We start from the raw sequence: 21,513 nt of genomic DNA on the forward strand, positions 1-21,513 counted from the left end.
GCACACAGTACCAGATCGCGGCTCTGAATCTCCCCGGTTCGGGGAACCGGCTGCTTTTTTAACAAGCGGTTATCAGTATTGGCATAAAGTCACATTTTGGGACCCATGTATTCACTATCAATTATTGTTGCATCACATATCAGCAACCCGTATACACTGTTGACTATTGGCATGTTCTGTATCATCACCCCTAGTGCATTAACACAACATAAGTTGTTGCACGGACTTTAAAATATTAACTAATAGAATACTTTGTATTGGTGTCTGAAGCACTGGGCTTCCATAAGAAATCTTACACCAGCAGGAAGATGGCGCTATTCTTCAAGCATAACTAAAGCAAGAGTATAGCAAAGCATTAAAAACTAGCCTATGAAATAAGGAGTCACTTTTTTCCGTTTTTTTTAAAATCCATTTTATTTAGAAAAAAAAAAAAAATTGATTCACACCTTCCAAATAAGTTCATATGTATCAAACCCAAATAATGGATGAGGAATCCAGTGGAGAGTCTCTTCTTTTGTGATTATACCGTTAATAAGCACTCTGTATTGATATAGATGATACACATTTTAGAAAGCGTTTTCCGTTAAACCTATGCATGTTTGTGGGTCTCCCTTTAGTGTATTATTCTCTGCTATGAAATTAAATGTCAGCAGGTTTGTGCTACGTTATCTGAGAGGAGCATGATGTAGGGACGGAGAGCCTGATTTCAGGGATGTTTCATTTTTATTAGACTATAGCTGAAGAGCTCGGCGCTGCCCGGGCATAGTAACTAACTGTGGTTAGTTATTACAAATTATAATTATCCTCCATTCCATAATCCCGTGCCCATATACCCATCATACATCCTCCATCTCATAGTCCCGTGCCCATATACCCATCATACATATTCGCCATCCCATAGTCCCATGCCCATATACCCATCACACATCCTTCATCCCATAGTCCAGTGCCCATATACCCATCATACATATCCTCCATCCCATAGGCCCGTGCCCATATACCCATCATACATATCCTCCATCCCATAGTCCCGTGCCCATATACCCGTCACACATCCTCCATCCCATAGTCCCGTGCCCATATACCCATCATACATATCCGCCATCCCATAGTCCCGTGCCCATATACCCATCATACATATCCGCCATCACATAGTCCCGTGCCCATATACCCATCATACATATCCTCCATCCCATAGTCCAGTGCTCATATACCCATCACACATCCTCCATCCCACAGTCAACCATTATGACATCATAATGAGCGGCGGGACTTGCAAGCTACGATGAATCAGCGTCGCCATGGCAACCATTATGACATCATAATGAGGGGCGGGGCTTGATACGCACACACTGTTTCCCCATTATGTAGATAGGGTCATTATGACATCATAATGAGGGGCGGGGCTTGACACGCACACACTTTTCCCCCCCATTATGTAGATAGGGGCAAAATTGTTTGGTGAATTGGAATGCGCGGGGTTAAAATTTCGCCTCACAACATAGCTTAGGACGCTCTCGGGGTCCAGACGTGTGACTGTGCCAAATTTTGTGGCTGTAGCTGCAACGGTGCGGATGCCTATCCCGGACATACACACACACACACACACACATACATACATACACACATTGAGCTTTATATATTAGATTTTCCTGTTTCAATAAAATCAGTGTTTTAATCATTACAGCACTAGATGTCTTGTGCCTCCTAGTCCTGCTGCTCTGTGCAGTTCTGCACCTACCACTGATTAACAGCTTTTTGTCATAAGTACCCAGATATCTATCAATCAGTGGTGTGGGTGGGCTTATACAGGGCTCAGCATTTTGAGCAATGTTAGATCTGCAGCAGAGAAAACAGGGATGGTATAAAAAATAACAGCATGCAGACCAGCAAATGACATATGGCTGGAATCAGGGGCTCTGCCCTTACATCATGCTGCTGTCAAATTGCATAGAAAAAACTGGTGATAGATTCCCTTTAACTGCTCATCACTGAAATATATAGCCAACCTTGAAATATTGGGTGATCAATTCAACCAATGAAAAATGCAGCTAAAAAGAGAAGGGTACTGAAAAAGAACCCCATCATGAGAGAAAGCAGCATATGTGATAAAATTAAATTGAAATGTTATTTGCCATACTAAAACATAATTGAGTATTGAAAAAAATCTACGACTAAGAGAAATGATGAGCACTTATCGATTTAAAAATACAGCTCACTAATGATGGAGAGGCAAAAAAAAAAAAAAAAAAAAAAAAAAAATCACAAAAAAATTATGTATTAGCAAAAAATAGCAGTGTTAGCACAATACAGCAAATGAAGCTAAGCCCATGCCAAAAACAAGGCAAGAAGAAGCAAGGGAAAAAGCAGAATCTTCACCATAGTAACAATGAATGAGGACTGTTGATGAGCGTGGACAACTCGCATTTTAGTTGCAGCAATGGTTCTATTCCACTGGTTTAAAATAGCTTTACGGGCTCCATCCCATTTTCCTGGTCCATGAAGACGAAACTGATAAGGGCTACAGGGGCCAAAGAAAACTTCCGAAGCCAATTTTGGATCAGTAAGGCAGAGAAGAGGGAGATTTGGCTTGCACCCGATATAAGAACTTAATTCATCCATGTAAGTGACATAGTCAGTGGATAGTGTCTCACTGCGACCAAACCTGAAATGTATAGAGAGACAGAAAGAGCTAGAATCCCAGCAATATCCTGCATCGGTCACTATTATGAGTAATAAAGTGTCAATGAGTATTAGGGTATGTGCACACGTTGCGGATTTTATCTGCGCAGATTTTGCTGAATCTGCAGGTAAAATGACCTGCGTTTTACCTGCAGATTTAGTGCAGATTTCCTGCAGATTTTGTGCGGATTTCGCCTGCGTTTTTACACCTGCGGATTCCTATAATGGAAGAGGTGTAAAAACACTGCGGATTCCGCACAAAGAATTGACATGCTGCGGAAAATAAATCAGCAAATCTGCGTGGAATTTTCCGCAGCATGTGCACAGCGAATTTGGTTTTCCATAGGTTTACATGGTACTGTACACCGCATGGAAAACTGCTGCGGATCTGCAGGGCCAAATCTGCTGTGGATCCGCAGCCAAATCTGCAACGTGTGTACATACCCTTACAGTTAGCTTTAGAAGAAATTAATAAAAGAAGAATTAACTTCAGCATACCAGTTCTTTTTTTCACCCTCCTCTTCATTTAATTCATTAATCATTGTCTCTTTTGGTGGCAGCTTGCAGGTACCTGAAATAAATGATAGTAATAGTAATAAAAAAATGTAAGAAGAGAAGAAGAATGAGAAGGAGAGACGGAAGAGAATAGCAGAAAGAAGCAGAACTAATAATAATTATAATATCAATAAGCAATTAAATCGTTTTAACTTGGAAGTATTTTTTTTCCCTAAAGCCTGTAGATATCTGCAGACAAGACGTCAATGACCCCATTCATTCCTCAATACAGAAATGAGCGCAGACAGATTACACCATTAAGGCCGGTTTCACATTCGCGCTTTTGAGCGCAGCGACGGCCTGCGCACGGCCGCCGCTAAGCCCCACCCCCTGCCCCGCCTCCACCAGTATCTCCGCCTCCGGGCGCATGACGGTGCATGCGTCATGCGTCCCCTATCTTCATCACAGAGGGCGCAGGCCGTGCGCAGTCTGCGCACAGTCTGCGTTTGGCGGCGCATGCGTCCTTTTGACGGTGCGCCGAGGACAACCAAAATGCAACCAGTTGCGTTTGACGCTGCTCGGCGCACCGTCAAAAGGACGCATACGCCGCCAAACGCAGACTGTGCGCAGACTGCGCATGGCCTGCGCCCTCTGTGATGAAGATAGGGGATGCATGACGCATGCAACGTCATGCGCCCGGAGGCGGAGATACTGGTGGAGGCGGGGCAGGGGGCGGGGCTTAGCGGCGGCCGTGCGCAGGCCGTCGCTGCGCTCAAAAGCGCGAATGTGAAACCGGCCTAAAGTGTATGAACACTTTAGTTTTTGTTGTTTTTTTATTTTACAGCGTGTTATTTTACCTCCTGCTGATCGTTGGGAGTCTGGGTCCTGAGGCTTCATTGATCGCTGAAAACACTATACAGAATTCACTTCAAGGGGAAGATGGGATCAGATTCTGTATGAGCGCATGCACAGAGTGCTGAACAGGCTCATTACAAAGTCCATGAGCACATAGAATACATACAAAAACTATGAAAAGTGTATTACTACTATGTGTACACGATAGCAATCAGTTTGTTTTTTTTCAATTGTCCATTTGCTCCTTAAATGCAAAAGGAAACTACTTTCCCAATATTAACATTCTTCTCTTGGCTGCCTTTTCTGCAAAACCGAGACAAGTCCACAGAGGAGTTCAGTTTCCCAGCTCTACGGGCTCTATCTCAGAAGTTGGAGCAGAGAGGTTGTTTTACACAAATTTCCTTACTGTGAAAAATTGGGAGAGAATGTAAAACTTCAGGAAAGGTGGAGAAAAATGGCTGAAGATAAAGAGAAAAGCACATGGAGAGGAAATAAATTCTGCTTTGCAGATGTGCTGAATACATGAGAAGGTGAGGTTAATAGTAGTCTGGATGCACACAGACCTCATATCCATCAGTTACACTTCCACAAGTCATCAGAATTTTCTGTATGATCTTAAATCCTAGAACTATTGCAGAGAATGCAGAGGCCAAACTCTCATGATCAGCAACATCTATGACCAGGGCTGCCACTAGGAATTTCAAGGCCCATTACTGGCAAAATTGTCGGGCCACCTTGAGACTCCACCTCCATCCCTTGAACCTTCCACAGTCCCACCTCCTACTCTTGGAAAATCTCCAATTCTGCACCATGTCCTCACCAATCATATATTAACACTTCCCATAGAACACCATATCAATACCTTATGCAAGGAATACCAGCACACCATGACCATGACATTACCATCACATAGCGACCGAATAATACCACATACAAGGAACAAATACCGCCAGACCACATTATCACCACACAGTGACCAATTACTACAATACTGATCATTAACCCTGTAACAAGGTGGCCGGGGTGGTAGTCCCAGCCGAGTCAACTAAGTCACAGTCAGTATACCGGTACCTTATACAGAAATAGGCAGTACAAAAGTATTCCAGACACCGCTGCAGTCCAACAGGGAGAACAATTTTAATAACAGAGATAAATGAAGTATCAACACTGGCTTCCTGCTTTCTCCCTAGCTTAATCCATAGCCGTACCCACAACAACCACAGTGGCCAAAAGAGGCAGCAGTCCCCCACACCGGAATCTGAATGCTTGAAGTCCCTTCGGTGGGGCCCTGACATAGTCCTGGGGCCCATGTTACTGTCCTTAGTTCGAGGCAGCAGATTCTATTCCCCTTCGGGGTCTGTCAATGCCCTGGCTGCTGCTGCACATCTGTCCAGTGCTAAGGTGTTCGTGTTACTGACTGAGGAGCAGAAACTTCCTTCTCCTTCTTGGGGCTGTAAACCCCACCCATCAGGTAAGGCTGGTTTCAGATTTGTGTTCAGAAGGGCTGCCTACTTCCTCCTTTCTTCCTCCGTGAAGCTCCGCCTACCTCTGTATGCGTCCTGTGTTTCCCTGCATACCTATCTTTAACATACAAACACATGGGCCATGCACATACAGTGAACAAGTCGGTAAGACAGTGTTCACAGCACCAAGAGACTGGAACACAGAGAAACACAGTGCAACAAACGTAAAAAAATACTCTGCTGTAAAAAAAATTTTCAACAATAAATAGCAAGTGCTAGTAAAAAGATGATAACAAAACAGGGTATTTAGTTGATACGTTTTTTGCAAACAATGTATACTAAGCCGCTCTACCAAACGCCAAGGTATACCCATCAGAGCAGTCCTATCCAATGTATCTAAAACCTGATCATGTGAACAGTACCTATATGAGCAGGGTTTAGAGAGGCAATGTCTGATGTGGAAATGCTGTGTGAGACGGATTTATATGTGCATGGCCCACATGAGAGGGGTGGAGAACTCCCAAAAACTTGCAGAAGCAAGAAACCAATAGAATACAAAAGCATGGGCCATGCACATACAGTGAACAAGTCGGTAAGACAGTGTTCACACCACCAAGAGACTGGAACATAGAGAAACAGTACAACAAACGTAAAAAATTCTCTGCTGTTTGATAGAGCGGCTTAGTATACATTTTTTTTGCAAAAAACGTATCAACTATATACCCTGTTTTAGCATCTTTTTACTAGCACTTGCTGTTTATTGTTGAGAATTTTTTTACAGCAGAGTATTTTTTCACGTTTGTTGTACTGTGTTTCTCTGTGTTCCATACCTATATTTAACATTGGGTATGCAGGGACATGCATTGCATGCGGATGCGTCCGCATGTGTCAATTTGACGTGTGCGGCGACCGCACGGAAACACAAAATTTGAGTGCACCAAATCAGAAGCCACCTTTTTTGCATTTACTCTATTAGTGGGGTCCAGAAAAGGTGGTCTCCCCCTCTGGAGACAAAGAATAGATCAGAAAATTTAAATAAACAACATACACAGTGTGACCATTACTTTTGAAATATTAGATAAAAATGCCCTTTGGTATTAATACTATTCTCATTTGAAGTTCCATCTTGCATACCTTTGATAACTCTCACAGCCCATCGAGCCTGCACATCAGAAGTCGGTGGTATCCCGCCCAATGATTGTACCAATCCAATGACTGCCAGTGTTGGCTTTTCTAGTTTAGGGGTGAAGACTCCTTTATAAAGTGAAACCTTGTTTTTATTGTTCTTGACAATGGAATCATCCATAAATGGATATGCATAGCTGTAACCAGTGGCGAATATGACCACATCCACCTTCTCCATCACTGAACCATCTTCAAAGACTGCTGAGGTTTCCGTGAACTCTCGGATATTGGGCTTTACAGTGACAGTGCCACAAGTAATGGCGGCTGCCAGGTCATCATTAAATACAGGCTCTTTCCTTAGAGACCTGGAAAAGGAATATAAAGAAAACATATCACGGAAAGAAAATGCATGCAAAAAAAATCTATAATTAGATGAGCCAAACACTAGGTTTTGGGAATTTACTTAAAAAAAAATGAGAACATTAGTAGGGAATCTGTCACCAGGGTTTTACTACCTTATCTGATAGCAGCATGATGTAGGGGCAGATACCTTGATTCCAGTGATGTATCACTTGCTTGTCTGCTGCTGTCATTTTGATACAATCCCTGTTTTCTTTGTTGCAGATCTAGTGGAGCTCTGAATGTTGGGCTCTGTATAACCCCGCCCACACCAATGAATGGGAGAAAGCTGCTAATCAGTGGTGGGGACGTGGTTGGACTAGGAGGCACCTAGTCCTGTAAGGATAATCTGCAGCTGTCAATAAACTGACTTTATTGATACAACAGCACTACACAGTCTACTAAGTGACACATCCCTGGAATCAGGCTTTCAGCCATTCTATCATTCTGTGCTCAGATTACATAGCAAAAACCCACTGACAGATTCCTTGAAGGCGATTTTAAGATTCTAGGCAATCCATATTTTATAGATGTGAATGTAAGGAGGTGAAGTACAAGAGCAGCTGGGGGAGGGCTGCCTCCTCTGCTCCATGCCCAGAACCATTGGACAGGGGAGGGGCTGAGCACAGGGGGCCAGGAGAGGAGAGCAGAGAGCAGGAAATCTGCACTGCTTTCTCTCAGTGCAGCCTGGGGAGCTGAAGAGGGAGGTCGCTGACAGTCTGCAGAAGAGACAGAGCTCCTGGTCACAGAGAAAGTCCGGGGTATCGCGCATAGGGACAGCAGAATGTGAGTACGTGAAACTTTGTACTGTGGAGACCGTAGAGCTGTGCCTTGACCCCCGTGGACAGACTGAGACCTGCAGAGAAGCAGAGACCGTAGCCCGTGACTACGAACAGTTAAAGTCTGAAGACAGATGAGGTGTGTCCTGATCCCCATGTGAAGTCTGTGTCCAGAGCAAAGGCTGCAGCTGTAGAGGAGACAGCAGTACATGCAGCGGCAGGGAACCGTGCAGAGAGATCTAATAGGGGATGTTGTTCCCCAGGGAGAAGCTGTATGCTGTGATTAGAGACTTCCCTGTGACCTCCTTAGAGAGACTGTGATAAGTGGCAAGACGCTTCCTTGCAGACAGGCTGCATTTAGTAACGGAGCTGAGAGCTGTATAGAGAGACTGAGCCACGTACAAGGTGGCTGTGATTCATGTGTTAATGTAGAGCCCCTGATGCTGGTGAGAGAACACCGCTGCCAAAGAAGAGAGAAGGACTTGGAGCAAAGGGGCATATCGTCAGCCTCAGACCCCTTTGTCTCCTGTGTTAACCCCTCATGCCCCAGCTGGACTATTAAGGGCCCCCGGAGACAGAGGACAGCAAGCACCGCTGGTGCCTCGGTGCCTACGTTGGACAAGAGTGATCTCTTCAATCAAGACCCCTGTGGACTGTTAAGTTGCACCATAGAAAATAACTCTTATTGCTGTTCGAATACTGTTTATGCTTTTTGGCTGTTGGCTAATCCCGTTTCACATATTATTCTTATCTACACCATTAATCTGTATATTTCCCTGTAAATAAACCTCCCTTTTACTGTTGGTCCGTCTGCTCCATGGTGACATATACTCATTCCTGCACGTTATTCTATATATTCAACTCCAAGCAATCCTGCTGGTCAGGTGAATGAGATTATTTATCTGGCACAGCGACATATATCTGGTTGTACCAATGTCTGGTACAGTCCCATGCTGCAGTTTCAGGCACAAGAACAGCCAAAAGTGCAACATTCTGCCTGTTCTACAATGTAGATTGACAAATATGCCAAGTATGACTAGGACACATGGTATCAATTATTATATATAATTAACTATAGTCCCCATGTATCCACTCGGATTAATAACGCCTATCATCAAATACATAACATATCCACAAAGAAAAAGATGATTAAAAGGCTTTTTTTACTAATATGAAAAAGACTTTGTTTTTAGAACCATAGATAAAATACTACACATCACTAATTAGAGGAATAAGGGGAAGTAAACATACACATATGTATATTGTGATTACACACCTAAAAAAGACGCACACATCCAGCACATGGAGAATATAAGCTGCTATATGTCTCCAATTATATGGCTATCTAAATATGGTAATTTATTCAAAATAGTAGATCAACCTCAAAGGGAATCAATAATTGACAATAACATTACAATTACCATATACCAAAATTCATTATCCCAGATTTCACCACTGAGGTTGTATACTATATCCTCACATACTGCAACATAATATAGAGAGCCCATATTATAGATGTCTATTATATTAAGCATCCACCGCTAAAAAATAGCCATTATAATTAGTAGACATTGTCACTTCATAACAGTAAACATTTATAGGGTGATGCATCAATGCAGCCACACATCCTGACTGATCACCTATTGTACTACCTATATTACCGCCAAAAAATGGCCGCTATATATACAGGGAACAACGTCCATACTATAATAATTACCGGCAGTGGCGGTCAGGAGGTGCTCCAGTGTCTGGATAGCGTGTCCGCCCCGACGCGCGTTTCGGACCTGCCTTCTTCAATGTAGATTGATAAGCTACTCATATTACAGTGCTGGAAAACTCCTTTCAGGCTATGTGCACATTTTTTTTACTGATTCCACTAGGAATGCGCCTACAAAAGCGCCGCAAAAGTGCCCTGTAACATGAACATAGTGTACGGCAATGTCAAAACGATTTGCTGTGTACAGGTTCTGTCTCATGTCACTTATTAAAACCACTTGAGGATTTGGAGACCCTGTAGTGACATGAAGTGACATGCTCATACTTTGGGCAGCTTCTGCTCGTAAGCCGTCTACTCACTGTTAGCAAGGGGCGAATCTGAATAGTGAAATTCAGGGGTCGTACCGAACACCTACTCTTCAGGCACGGACCCCGAACACTGACTTCACCAGGAAGTCCATATTACTGTTCAGGTTTGGCACCCGAATACCGGGTGTTTCTCGTGCTGTCATCTGCAACTCTCAGTTGTCAGCTTTAGCAAGGTTGGTTGTTTTTTCAATTACTTATTTAAATAACTAAAATAAACGGCATTGGCACATCTCTATTCTTGATAAACAGCTAATGCTGACAGCTGAGGGTTGCAGCCCCCTGCTGTCAGTTTGTCTAGCTGGTTATCAAAAACACAGGGGAACCCAGGCCGTGATTTTTTTTTACTATTTATTTAGCGTGCAGGAACTGGCTGATCAATACTCCCTTCAGCCGCCACCTGCTCTCGCTGTTATTAGCAGCAGTAGGCATAGGCTGATGGAAGTAGTAGTCTCATCAGCTGATACCAGTGACCGGAGGTAAACTTTTTAACTCCAATCGAAGCTGCGGACTCATACTGTCATTTGACAGCATGTGATCCCCAGCTGTCTAACCAGCGGTAATGATTTTACTGCTGATCACAGGCAGTGTTTGCCGTGCTGTCATGCACATGACAGTGTGGCAAACACTGGATGTTTGGACCCCCGTTCAAGTGGTACAAGACCTAATCTTTTTTTAACTGTTTGGCGGAACCTGCCAGATCCGAACACCTAGGTGTTCGTCCATCACTAATCACTATACAGTACTGATGAAAAGACGATATTGGGGAAGCTGCCGCAAGAACTACGGCAAATCCCCCAGCAAAGTTTCTTCAGGAAAATGATCACCAGCTATTTCCTGAAGTGACTTCAGCTGGAAAAACTTGGTGGCTGAACCATTTCAAAACAAACGCTATTTAAACATAGCCTTAAGAATTTTTCCAGTTTTGGAAAAAAAATCCTATCCCCCAACTGCAGTTTAGCTAGAGCAACCTCTTTAAGCTGTATCAAACATGTCCAATGATCATTTCCCAAAATATCTGCCATTATTGCACAATCAGAAGTCCACTGTACACATTCAGTTCTATAGGACTGCTCCTCATGAAGAGGTTGCAGTACAAATCCATGCTAATGTATAGAAAATTGGAATATAGCCAAAAAATATCAGCATCACATAGTAAGGGCTCACTCAGACGATTGATGATTCTCTCATGCGAGAGAATTTGATCGACTATGTAAATGCATTCGGAGCAAACTCCATTTTTTCCATTGCCTGTGTCTGCATAATTTGTACTACACTCAGATGACATCAGAGTGCAGTCGAATGTTTTCCATATACCCACAGACTTTCATGGGTACATGTCATCCAATTTGAGAGGCCACTAGCAGCATGCTGCAACTCTTTTCTCATGCTGACAAATCTTCACTGCCCCATAGTATAACATTGGTCTGAATGATTTGCTATAAAACATCGGATAGCACTTGTCCCAGTTATACGCTCGTGTGAGCCAGCTCTAAGTGTATGCTCAGCTGCACAAACTTTTACATACTTGTTCACAGGCATCAAGCCATAGTGGCTATGGTTGAATCTTTTTTCCATCATACTTTCATAGAGCCAGTCTGAGACTAATCTTGGCAGAATCCAGTTTAGGAAAGACTGATAGCGAGTGAGATAAACCATGTCCCAAGGATAACCATTATCCCATACACGACTCATTATCCAAGAGCCACTTCTAGTGCTTAGAACAACCTGAAAAAAATGGAATATAGTAATAGGTTACCAATGTCTAACTACAAATGTCTAACCGGTAACTACTAATCCCTCTTACAATACATGGTAGACGTTTGTGCGGAATAAGTATCATTATAGTGGTTTTATGAAATTGGCTCCAAGGCAAGCAGGCTTATAAAGTGAAGGAATAATGGTTACCTACAGTATTCCTTGAATCACCTGCTTCTCTTGTGAGGATATCCTGTCCATCAATCATCTCACCACTGCAGTCAATCACTGGCCTCAATTGTGGTGTTTGCATGTACAGTATGTGAATGCTGAGGCTAGTGATTCGCTGCATCAGTCAGATGGGCATCATTTTTTCCATGTGCTTTGTACCTGCAGATATAGGGTTAATTAGAAGGAAAAGAGTGCTAAAATCATCCCTTACTGGAGAAGCGGCTGTTACAGCTCCCTGGTAGTCTGATTGGCAGCCTGCTCTGCACACACTCTGCAGTAATGCTGCAGAGCAGGCTGTCAATCATAGTGTGTGGGAGGGATTACAGAGTGATCACTGGAGTGGGCAGTATAACAGCTCCCTGCACTGTCCAGATGACTGAAAAATAGCGGCTGCTGGGATTAGATCAGTTTATTGTCTCCCTACAACAGCGGCTTCTGTAAACCAGCGTAATATAACTTTAACACTAACTGCAGATACCTATACCTGCAGCTAAATAGAATTTCTTAACATGATGGGTTCTAACTTATATTTAGGATTACTTTTCTACAGTCCTGAAAAAAATCTTTTTAATTTAGGATATGCGACAGGCAGATCACCATCTGTATAAAAGATAATCTTAGTCTAACTGTGTCAAGAGCAATGTTATTAGCTTTTCTTCACCTTCCATACCCCATTAATTTTTCCATAAGCTTAGACTGTTTTTGTCCTTTTTGCAAGACAGAAGAAATTTTGTGTCATATAAAGCGAGTCAGTATATTTAGTCAATGAACAAATTAAACTATCCATAATTATTAGTGATGAGCGAACGTGCTTTGATAAGGTGTTATCTGAGCATGCTTATGTGCTAACTGAGCGTCTTCGGCGTGCTCGAAAAATGTGTTAGAGTCCTCGCGGCTGCATGTCTCGCAGCTGTTCGACAGCCACAACACATGCAGGGATTACCTAAGGCTGTGTGCACACGTTGCGGATTCTGCTGCGTTTCCGCAGCAGTTTTGGCCCTGCAGAAACGCAGCAGTTCCGCTGACATGGTACAGTACAATGAAACCCTATGGGGTTTCAAAAATGCTGTGCTCACGGTGCGTTTTTTTCCGCACGGTTTTGCTGCGGTTTACAAACCGCAGCATGTCAATTGTTTGTGCGGTTTCCGCAGCAGTTTCACACCTTTAACATAGTAGAGGTGTGAATCCGCAGGGAAAAACCGCAGACAAAACCGCAGGAAAACCGCAGGTCACTTTACCTGCGGTTTTACCTGCGTTTCTGCGCGGAAAAACCCGCAGCGGAATCCGCAACGTGTGCACATAGCCTAACAGTTGCGAGACATGCAGCAGCGGGGATTAAGACATATTTTTCAAGCACGCCGAAGACACTCGGTCTACACATGAGCCTGCTCAGATAACACCTTATCCCAGCACGTTCGATCATCACTAATAATTAGTAACAATTTTTTATACTCATGGGGAGGCTACAAATAGGCCAAAATATTCAGGAGTCGCCAAAAATAGAAGAGAGAGCCTGAACTCCTAGCATAGCAGGTGAATTTTTAGCAAATGTCACCTGTTTGAAATTTTTTTTTGATCTCCCACCTTATTCAGTAGAGAACTGTATAAAGATGTATGTAATAATCTATTGACGCCAAGCGACCAGCATTTTATTACGTAATTCCAAAGTGATATAAAAAGCAGCACTCTACTGGCAGATTGCCCCTTTATGAAATGTGCCAGCAATGTGCCCCCAATAAACTTTTTTTATAGTGCTTGCAACACATTATTGGTTCCAACTGTTAGGCTACATTGAATATACGGCAAATTTATGATGTCGATTTTCTTCACCCATTAGATAAATTGGGTTACTGGCGTTTTTTTCACTGTGTGATTGACAGCATTTCTTACATGCATTTTGTTTGCTGCGGTTTTTTTTTTGTCTTTTTGCTATACCATGTCATTTGCTATGTCGGGCAAAAAAATAAACTCTCATACCTCCCCATATCCTGAAAATTAAAAATGTTACTGGTCTCAGAAAATGGTGACACCATCAAAATTTTTTTTTTTTACATATCTATAAATTTTTTATCACCACTTAAATAAAAGTGGTGAAGAAAAATGCGGTTAAAAAAAAACTATACATGTTTGGTATCTGTGTACAGACATGGAGAATCATATTGTTCTGTCAGTTTTACCGTAGTGAATACGGTAAATAAAAAAAACAATTGTGGAACTGCACATTTTTTGTAATTTCGACGCACTTGAGAGATTCTTCTCAATTTCTAGTGCATCACATAAGAAAATGAATGGTGTGTTTCAAAAGTACAACTTATCCCACAAAAAACAAGCCCTCATTTGGCTATGTGGATGGGAAAATAAAAAAAGATAAGGCTTTTAGAAGAACAGGCACTTCCTTCCGCTGGCTCCAGACCCGGAAGTTCTCTCGTGTGCGCCCAGCGTGACCCGCTTGGTTACCGCAACACCTGAGGAGGAGAGGAGGCTGGAGAGCTCTTGAGGGGCCTCCAGTCGAAGAATCCCCCCCCCGAGACCTTACCCGAAGGTGTGGACTGGAGGGGGCTCCCAAGTCCTGATAGAGACGAGAGCAGCGCTCGGGGAGGAGAGGTAAGCCTCGGTCCCTGCTGCCCGGCTTGTCTCTATCCCCCCCGGTGACTATTGCTGGCACAGCACACCGTGGATGATCTCTTCATCCCTAGTAGGGACAGGAAAGAACACTGAGGGGGGGGATGTGGGAGGGGTTATTTAACCTCTTTGATATTTCCTGTCCCTATTAGGAGAGGGGTAACATCCTCCAATGTGCTGTCGTGGGGTGTTACTAGAAAAAAAATGGAAATTGGCCACAGTGTGGAGGGATTAAATAAAGCTGCTTTGCGTTTTTAAGACTTCCTACTATTTGGTTTTGACAAAACTTTATTGATACAGTCTTGTGCTGATTACACGCGTTTTTAATGTGTTTCCACAGTGCAAAAGCACTAAAACATGCAGTTAAATAAGAAAAATACTGTACATCTCAGGTCAGTTTCTACTGAGTTAAAAAAAAAACAAAACTCATGGGCATGAGATATCTATAAATCCCATCCACTTTACTGGAACTGGAAGATAATTGTATTTTTGTTGAGTGAAAATACACAGCATCAAAAATTCATCATGGGAACTTATCTTCAGTAGTTAGAAAAAATATATATAATAACAGAAATCTGATTTTAGAAATCATTTATAACAATCCAAAGGAATTGGTTATATTACTGGTGATCAGAACTGATTTATTACTTGATTACCTGTTTGGCTGTCCGCCCAAGTTCTACAGCAATATCTGCCCCGGAATTGCCCAAGCCAACAATAAGCACATTTTTGCCGACGTAATTTGAAGGATGCTTGTAATCTCTGTTGTGCATGTATTGGCCTTTAAACTTCTCAATACCTAAATATAACAAAAAAAAGCAAAAATAATAAAAAAAAAAAAATATGTAAAGCTCATTATAAGGGCTCGCTCACGCTGGTGTATAATATGGAGGAGTACAATATGAGAAAACATCGCATTTCACTCTGACCAATGTTATTAAAGTAGTCCGTGCTAGTCTGTACCTTTTTCCTCAGCTCCATTCGGACTGAGGGAAGAAAAAAAAATTGCAACGTGCAGCGATTGACTGCGTATATTGGACGAAACTCACCAGTGCAAGTCTATAAGTGCGAGACAAAAGTAATTTTGAAGGCGCATGCACCATGCGTATGACGTCCAATTCTTATGCCAAACCTCAAAAGGAAACCCAACAGTTCATCAGCCAAGTTCAATAAATTCACAGACCTAACCATCAGAAGAGAGAGACAGATATATAGATAGTATAGATGTCCTGTAGCTATTTAATGTCACAAGCCCCCTACATATAATATAGTTGAACATGAAATGCCTTTCATGTGGCCCTAAAGAGTGTTTAGCCTTATTTAACCTCTTAAATAAATAATAAAAAAATGGTGTGAGGTTCCCCCTATTTTTGATAACCAACCAAGGTAGAGCAGTCAGCTGCGGGCTTATATTATTAGGCTGCAAAGGTCCCTGGTTATTGGGACCTTACCAGCCTAAAAATACAAGCCCGCAGCTGCCCCACAATCGGCACATCACATGCTTATTGCCTTGGTGAGATGGCAATCAAGGTATTGGTAGTTGGCGTTAATGACAGCTATGATTTATCAAAAAGCTCAGCTGCCAATGGCTGGGTTTAGTAATGGAGAGGTGTTTCTCCCATTACTAACCCATTGATCAATAAGAAAAACACACAGAAAAAAAACACTTCATTTGAATAAAGACTCCCCTACACTATCCCTTAATCTCCAATTTATTGAAAAAAAAAAAAATGACATGCAGGTCCGAAGGAATCGAGAAAAGGTACCTGAAAGTGTAAAAAGACAGAAATAAAAACAATAGACAGTCCTCATTACCCAAAATGTTTCCACGAAGCACCACCGTAGTCCATGTTCCCCGATGTCTCTGGCAACTGTGAACACCAGGAAAGTTTCTGCTATTCACAGCCGCCCGGTAGTAACATCAATGCTCATCATCGTCTCCAAGTCTCGCTGAGCACAGTGAAACCTGACTTCTTTGATGAGTGCTTAAGTCACCACCCGGCTCTTGTGAATAACAGGAACTTTCCTGATATTCACAATTGCCGAAGACATCGGGGAACGTGAATGATGGCAGAGCTTCATGGGAACATTTTGGGTAATAAATTGGTGAACGAGCGACTGAATTGTTTTTGCTTTTTTTGTTTTTCAGGTAGCTTTTTCAGGATTAATTTGGATTCGTTGGATTACCTTGGACCTGCATGAGATATTTTCCTTCAATAAATTGATGAACGAGGGATAGTGTGGGGGATGGGTGAGTCTTTTTTCAAATACAGTGTTTTTTCTGTATTATTCTTTTTGATTACCGGGTTGGTAATGGGAGACACCTCTCTATTACTATCTCCAGGTGTTGATAGCAGCTGTGATTTTTGACACAGTAGTCATCAACCCCAACTACCATAACTATAATTGCCACCACAACAGGGAAATCGGAAAGAGGTAGGTAAAGCTAGGCGCATCTCATGGCTGCGGGCTTGTAATTTTAGGCTGGGAAGGGACCTTACCATCCTGTTAATATAAGCCCACAGTGGTCTGCTTTACTTTGGCTGGTTATCAAACATTGGGGGATCCCATGTCATTTTCTTTTAATTATTTATTTAATAGGTTAAATAAGGCTAAACCCCTTTAATGCCAAATAAAAGGCATTAAAGGGTGCAAGTTTATTATATGTAGGGGGCTTGCGACATATATCTACAGGATATCTATCTATTTTAGCTATCATATCTAAGATCTTTCTGTATCTGAATATACGATTGCTTTATTAGTTTGTAAATTAGATTTAAATTACATAGAGAATTACAGTATGCAAAAGATTATCTTTAAAACAATTGCATACAGATGTCATACGGATGGTAGGTAAGAAAAATAGAATTGTGCTCGCATGACACTCATCCTACTTTTTTTATCAAAATAGGAACAATTTTTATATGCTAGTGAGACCCCAGCCTAATGCTAAACATATGAAGAAAATCTGCAATTAGCTTGTGATTTTCATAAACTCATGTGCTTCTAAAGCTATTGAGAATAATGGACAGAAGTAGCATTTATTTTGGAAAGAGGGCACATTGGAAGGAATATATAGACATGGACTGACAAAAGAAGCCACATGATTCCCCCACCTACCTAGCCATGCTTTTAGGATGAAGGAGAAACATATATGATTTACTCCTCCTGACTGACAGAGGCCATTCTTCCTTAAAATTGGAAGGAAAAGTCATAAAAACATGCTTCAAAGAGCACAGTGCAGTTATTTCTTATGTCATTAAGTATATAAATAGTCTAAAAGGTGAAATAAGGTGACCATAACAATTAGATAGAATATTTAGAATTGAGAGTCCTCAGGGGTTGATACCTTTTAATGGCTAACTGAAAAGATTACCTACCATACCATACAAGTTGCAAGCTTTTGAGACAACGCAGGTCTGTTCATCAGGCTAGACTAAAGCCCCCGTTACACACTGCGATATCGCTAGCAATATCGCTGTAAAGTCACCGATTTTGTGACGTTACAGCGATATTACTAGCGATATCGCTGCATGTGATACTTACCTCCGACCGGCTCCCCCGCTGGTTATTGCTGATCGCGCGAGAAGCTGCTGGATCATTTCTCGTCGCTCACTTCCTGCGGCGCTTCTTGCTGTGACGACGAGCGACGCGTAGAACCGGGCGGGAGGACGCAATGATTGGTGTGGGTGTCCAGAAATTTGCACTGTAATGTATTCAGGAAACTATCCTGTATTGTTTGAGACAGGCATCAATGTCCACAACTGGGTGCTGTGATTCTCCAAATGGTCTGTTCTGCCCAGGGAGGCAAGTGTGTCACAGGGAGAGTGAACGCGCTGTTCAGGAGAAGCACTGAGGGTGCAGAGGAATAGCGCTTGGTTTGTGGCTGGACGCATGTGCTGCTGGTATGAGAGACGCTCAGTTTCCTGAATACATTACAGTGCAAATTTCTGGACACCCACACCAATCATTGGATCTACCGGTCCCTGTATAACCCAAGGTGTCAAACCCGTGGGTCTGGTGATTTCCTACATGAATGGTGTCCTTTCATCCTCAGTAGCTGCTGCTTCCCAGACGTCTGTTTCTCCACATTATTAATGAATATACCCAGTACTGAATAGTGCCTACTTATGACAGCGGTTCTTTAATGATAATATATGGAATTTTCCATTACAGTTCCTCTCAGTTAAAACCAACTGTGAAAAAATTCTGTTTCTGATGAAGGTCAATTGCATGACCGAAAACGTTTAAAGAAGTAAAAGAAGTATATTTAACTGGATGCCTTTTACAATAAAGGAACTGTCAAATCAATTTTTCTTTTGAGTGCCAAGTTTTTGTACTACATTGTTAGTTGGCTGGATACCCGACTTGTGCACCTCCCTCCATCCACACTGAGTGCCGTGTTTTTGCTATTTTTTAATCAACTGTATAATTAGGTTGATTTCAGTAAAAATGATCCATTATGATAAAATTGCTAGTATTAAAGTGGCTGGCCAAGACAACAATTGCTGACCTATTCAAAGGATAGGTCATTAATATGAGATTGGTGAGGATCAAACACTCAGTATCCCCCACCATCAGCTGACATCGGCTCTGGGAGTAGCCTAATATAAGAAATATACAGAGCAGACCATTGCAGCCCTGTAGTGTCAGCTCTTAAGTATTGCTGTGTTCCACCTCGCACATCCATTATATCCAGGTAGAGCAGATTTCAGCTGATGGTTGAGGGTGTTGGGTGTCAGACCCCAACAATGTCATACTGATGATCTATCTTATGCATATCCATGACAACCCCTTTAATATAAGAACACAGTCTTCAGTATAATATTTATAGTGAAATATGGCTTACCACAGAAAGTTTGAAGGGGAAGATTTGGATAAACATGATGACCAGTGCAAATGAGTACAGCATCAAAGATGGTTGACTTTTGTGCTCCTTCATGGTCTGTAACAACATCCCATTGTCCTGTTGTAGCAAAGTCCGGTCTTTTCTGTATATGGACCACGGCTGTCTAACAGGAAAATTGGTGTTACCACTCTTTAAAGTTATTTTTCTATTTCAGAAAGCAATTTAGCCACATATTATACCTGTTTCACACACATGTGTTCTGACCTCCTAGGCATAAATGTGTGAAGCAGTCCGCTCAGGTCAGAAGAACTGGCCATTGGTTTTCCAATATGAAAATGATCAATGTTTCATAGATACGGTATGTAAAACCAGCTTTGCCAAGAAGATTTGTGATGTGAAAACTTAAAATTTGAAACAGTCTCAAGCTACTTTATTATAAAATTATGAACCCAAATCTGTTATGCCAAATGTAGAAATCTTTACTCTGCTAACAAAGTCACTTAAAAATTTGAATACCAGTTGCATGCTTAGACATGTAAACACCATGCACTTGCAAGCGTGAATGGACTACAAAACCTCAGGTAGCACACGTGCACCTGCTCAGACTGAAGGTAGCTACATCGCTACATCGCTTCCACCACTGTAAGCCCACCGGTTAGCACACCACCAGCAAGAAATGTTGAGGTGTCATTGCAAGGCCAAAGCAGTCAGGGAATCACAATGTTTTCCAACGAAAGACTGCATCTAGGCCATCACCACCACCATCACCAACCCCCTCTCAGTGCGCCATGTCCATCGCTAGTTCCACCATATGCAGCTCTCAAGTCCAGCTCACCCTAGCAGAGACTCTGAATAGGACAAGAAAGTACTCATCCTCTCTTCCACGTACACTGGATTTGAACGCCAACATTGCCAAACTGATCTCATTAGAGATGATGCTCTTCCGTTTGGTTGAAAGCACAGCATTCTGAGAGCTCATGGTCTACGCTGTCCCATGCTATGACCTACCCACTCGGCACTTCTTTTCTAGAAAAGCCATCCCTGCCCTCCACCTGCATGTGAAAGACCGCATTGTCCATGCACTCAAACAATCAGTGAGTGGAAAGGTGCACCTCAGAACAGATGCATGGCCAGTAGGCCAGTGGGCCAGTAGGCATGGCCTGGGCCATTATGTGTCCATCACTGCGCACTGGGTGAATGTGGTGGATGCAGGGTCCACAGGGGACAGCAGCGGTGGGACAGTGCTGCCTAGCCAATGGTATAGGCAACAGTTGGCTGTAGGCGTTCGACCCTTCGCCTCCTCCTCCTCCAGAAGCGAAAGCTCATCAACAGAGCGCAGTCGCACGAGCTCTCCATCTGCAGAAACTAGTGTTGCACACGAGGTGTCCCACTATCGAACAGCTAGTGGTAAGTGTCAGCAGGCTGTTTTAAAGATGATGTCTTTGGGCGACAACAGACATACCGCAGAGGTACTGGCTGACTACTTACAGCGAGAACCTGAGTCATGGCTGGGCAGTCTACATCTTGAGGAGGAGGAGAAGGAGAGAAGCCTTGATGACAGTCAAGCATTGTCTGCTCAGTGAACTGTCCTGGACGAGGAGGAAGAGGAGGAGGAGGATGAGGGGGATGATTATTTTGGGGAGGAGGATGCTTCTCAGGGGGCAATAGAAAATGTTGGCTTGCCAAGGTCAGGTACAGGGTTTGTGCGTGACTGGAGGGATGTGGATTTGGCAGAGTGCTCCTACACCCACCACTGGCAGTGCATCATTGACACCTGGAACATTGGCCCACATGTGTGATTATCTCTTGCGAATCCTAAAAAGGGACCCCCACATTGCTAAAATTATGAAGGATGACGACTACTGGGTGGCCAGCATCCTCGATCCACGCTACAAAGGCAAATTACAGAACATCATGCCACAGGAGAACCTAGAGCTAATATTGGTGAACAAACAAGCAACTCTAGTAAACCATTTGTTAGAGGCATTCCCAGCACACAGCAGCGGTGCAGGTTCTACCACGAGCCGTACTGGGCAAAATGGAAGAGGTGTTCGTGGTGCACACAGCCGAAGTGGCGTTGGAGACAGGGGTTTCATGACCATGTTGTGGACTGATTTCTCGAATACTGCTCACACGACCGGTAATACTGAATCGATTGCAACAGACAGGAGACAGCAGTTGTCAACTATGGTTCAAAATTACCTCTCCTCCCCTATCGATGTTCTCCCTCACA

General features: G+C 42.8%; 1 protein-coding gene across 3 annotated transcripts in view; it reads right to left on the minus strand.

Annotated features, from left to right (window-relative positions):
• Positions 1-381: 381 nt before the first annotated feature.
• Positions 382-21,513, minus strand: part of LOC141085919 (flavin-containing monooxygenase 3-like) — a 124,377-nt gene continuing 103,245 nt past the window's right edge. For all 3 annotated transcript variants that reach the window (XM_073571553.1, XM_073571551.1, XM_073571552.1), the window contains 6 exons: positions 19,281-19,443; positions 15,088-15,230; positions 11,409-11,608; positions 6,630-6,985; positions 3,181-3,253; positions 382-2,665 (listed from right to left, as the gene is read on the minus strand). In XM_073571553.1, the coding sequence (XP_073427654.1) occupies positions 2,323-2,665; positions 3,181-3,253; positions 6,630-6,985; positions 11,409-11,608; positions 15,088-15,230; positions 19,281-19,443 (1,278 nt within the window). In that variant the 3' untranslated portion in view covers positions 382-2,322. The remainder of the gene's footprint in view (positions 2,666-3,180; positions 3,254-6,629; positions 6,986-11,408; positions 11,609-15,087; positions 15,231-19,280; positions 19,444-21,513) is intronic.

This window comes from Dendrobates tinctorius, unplaced genomic scaffold, assembly GCF_039654945.1.
Source record: "Dendrobates tinctorius isolate UK_male_01 unplaced genomic scaffold, ASM3965494v1 ptg000029l, whole genome shotgun sequence".
Lineage (NCBI taxonomy): Eukaryota > Metazoa > Chordata > Amphibia > Anura > Dendrobatidae > Dendrobates > Dendrobates tinctorius.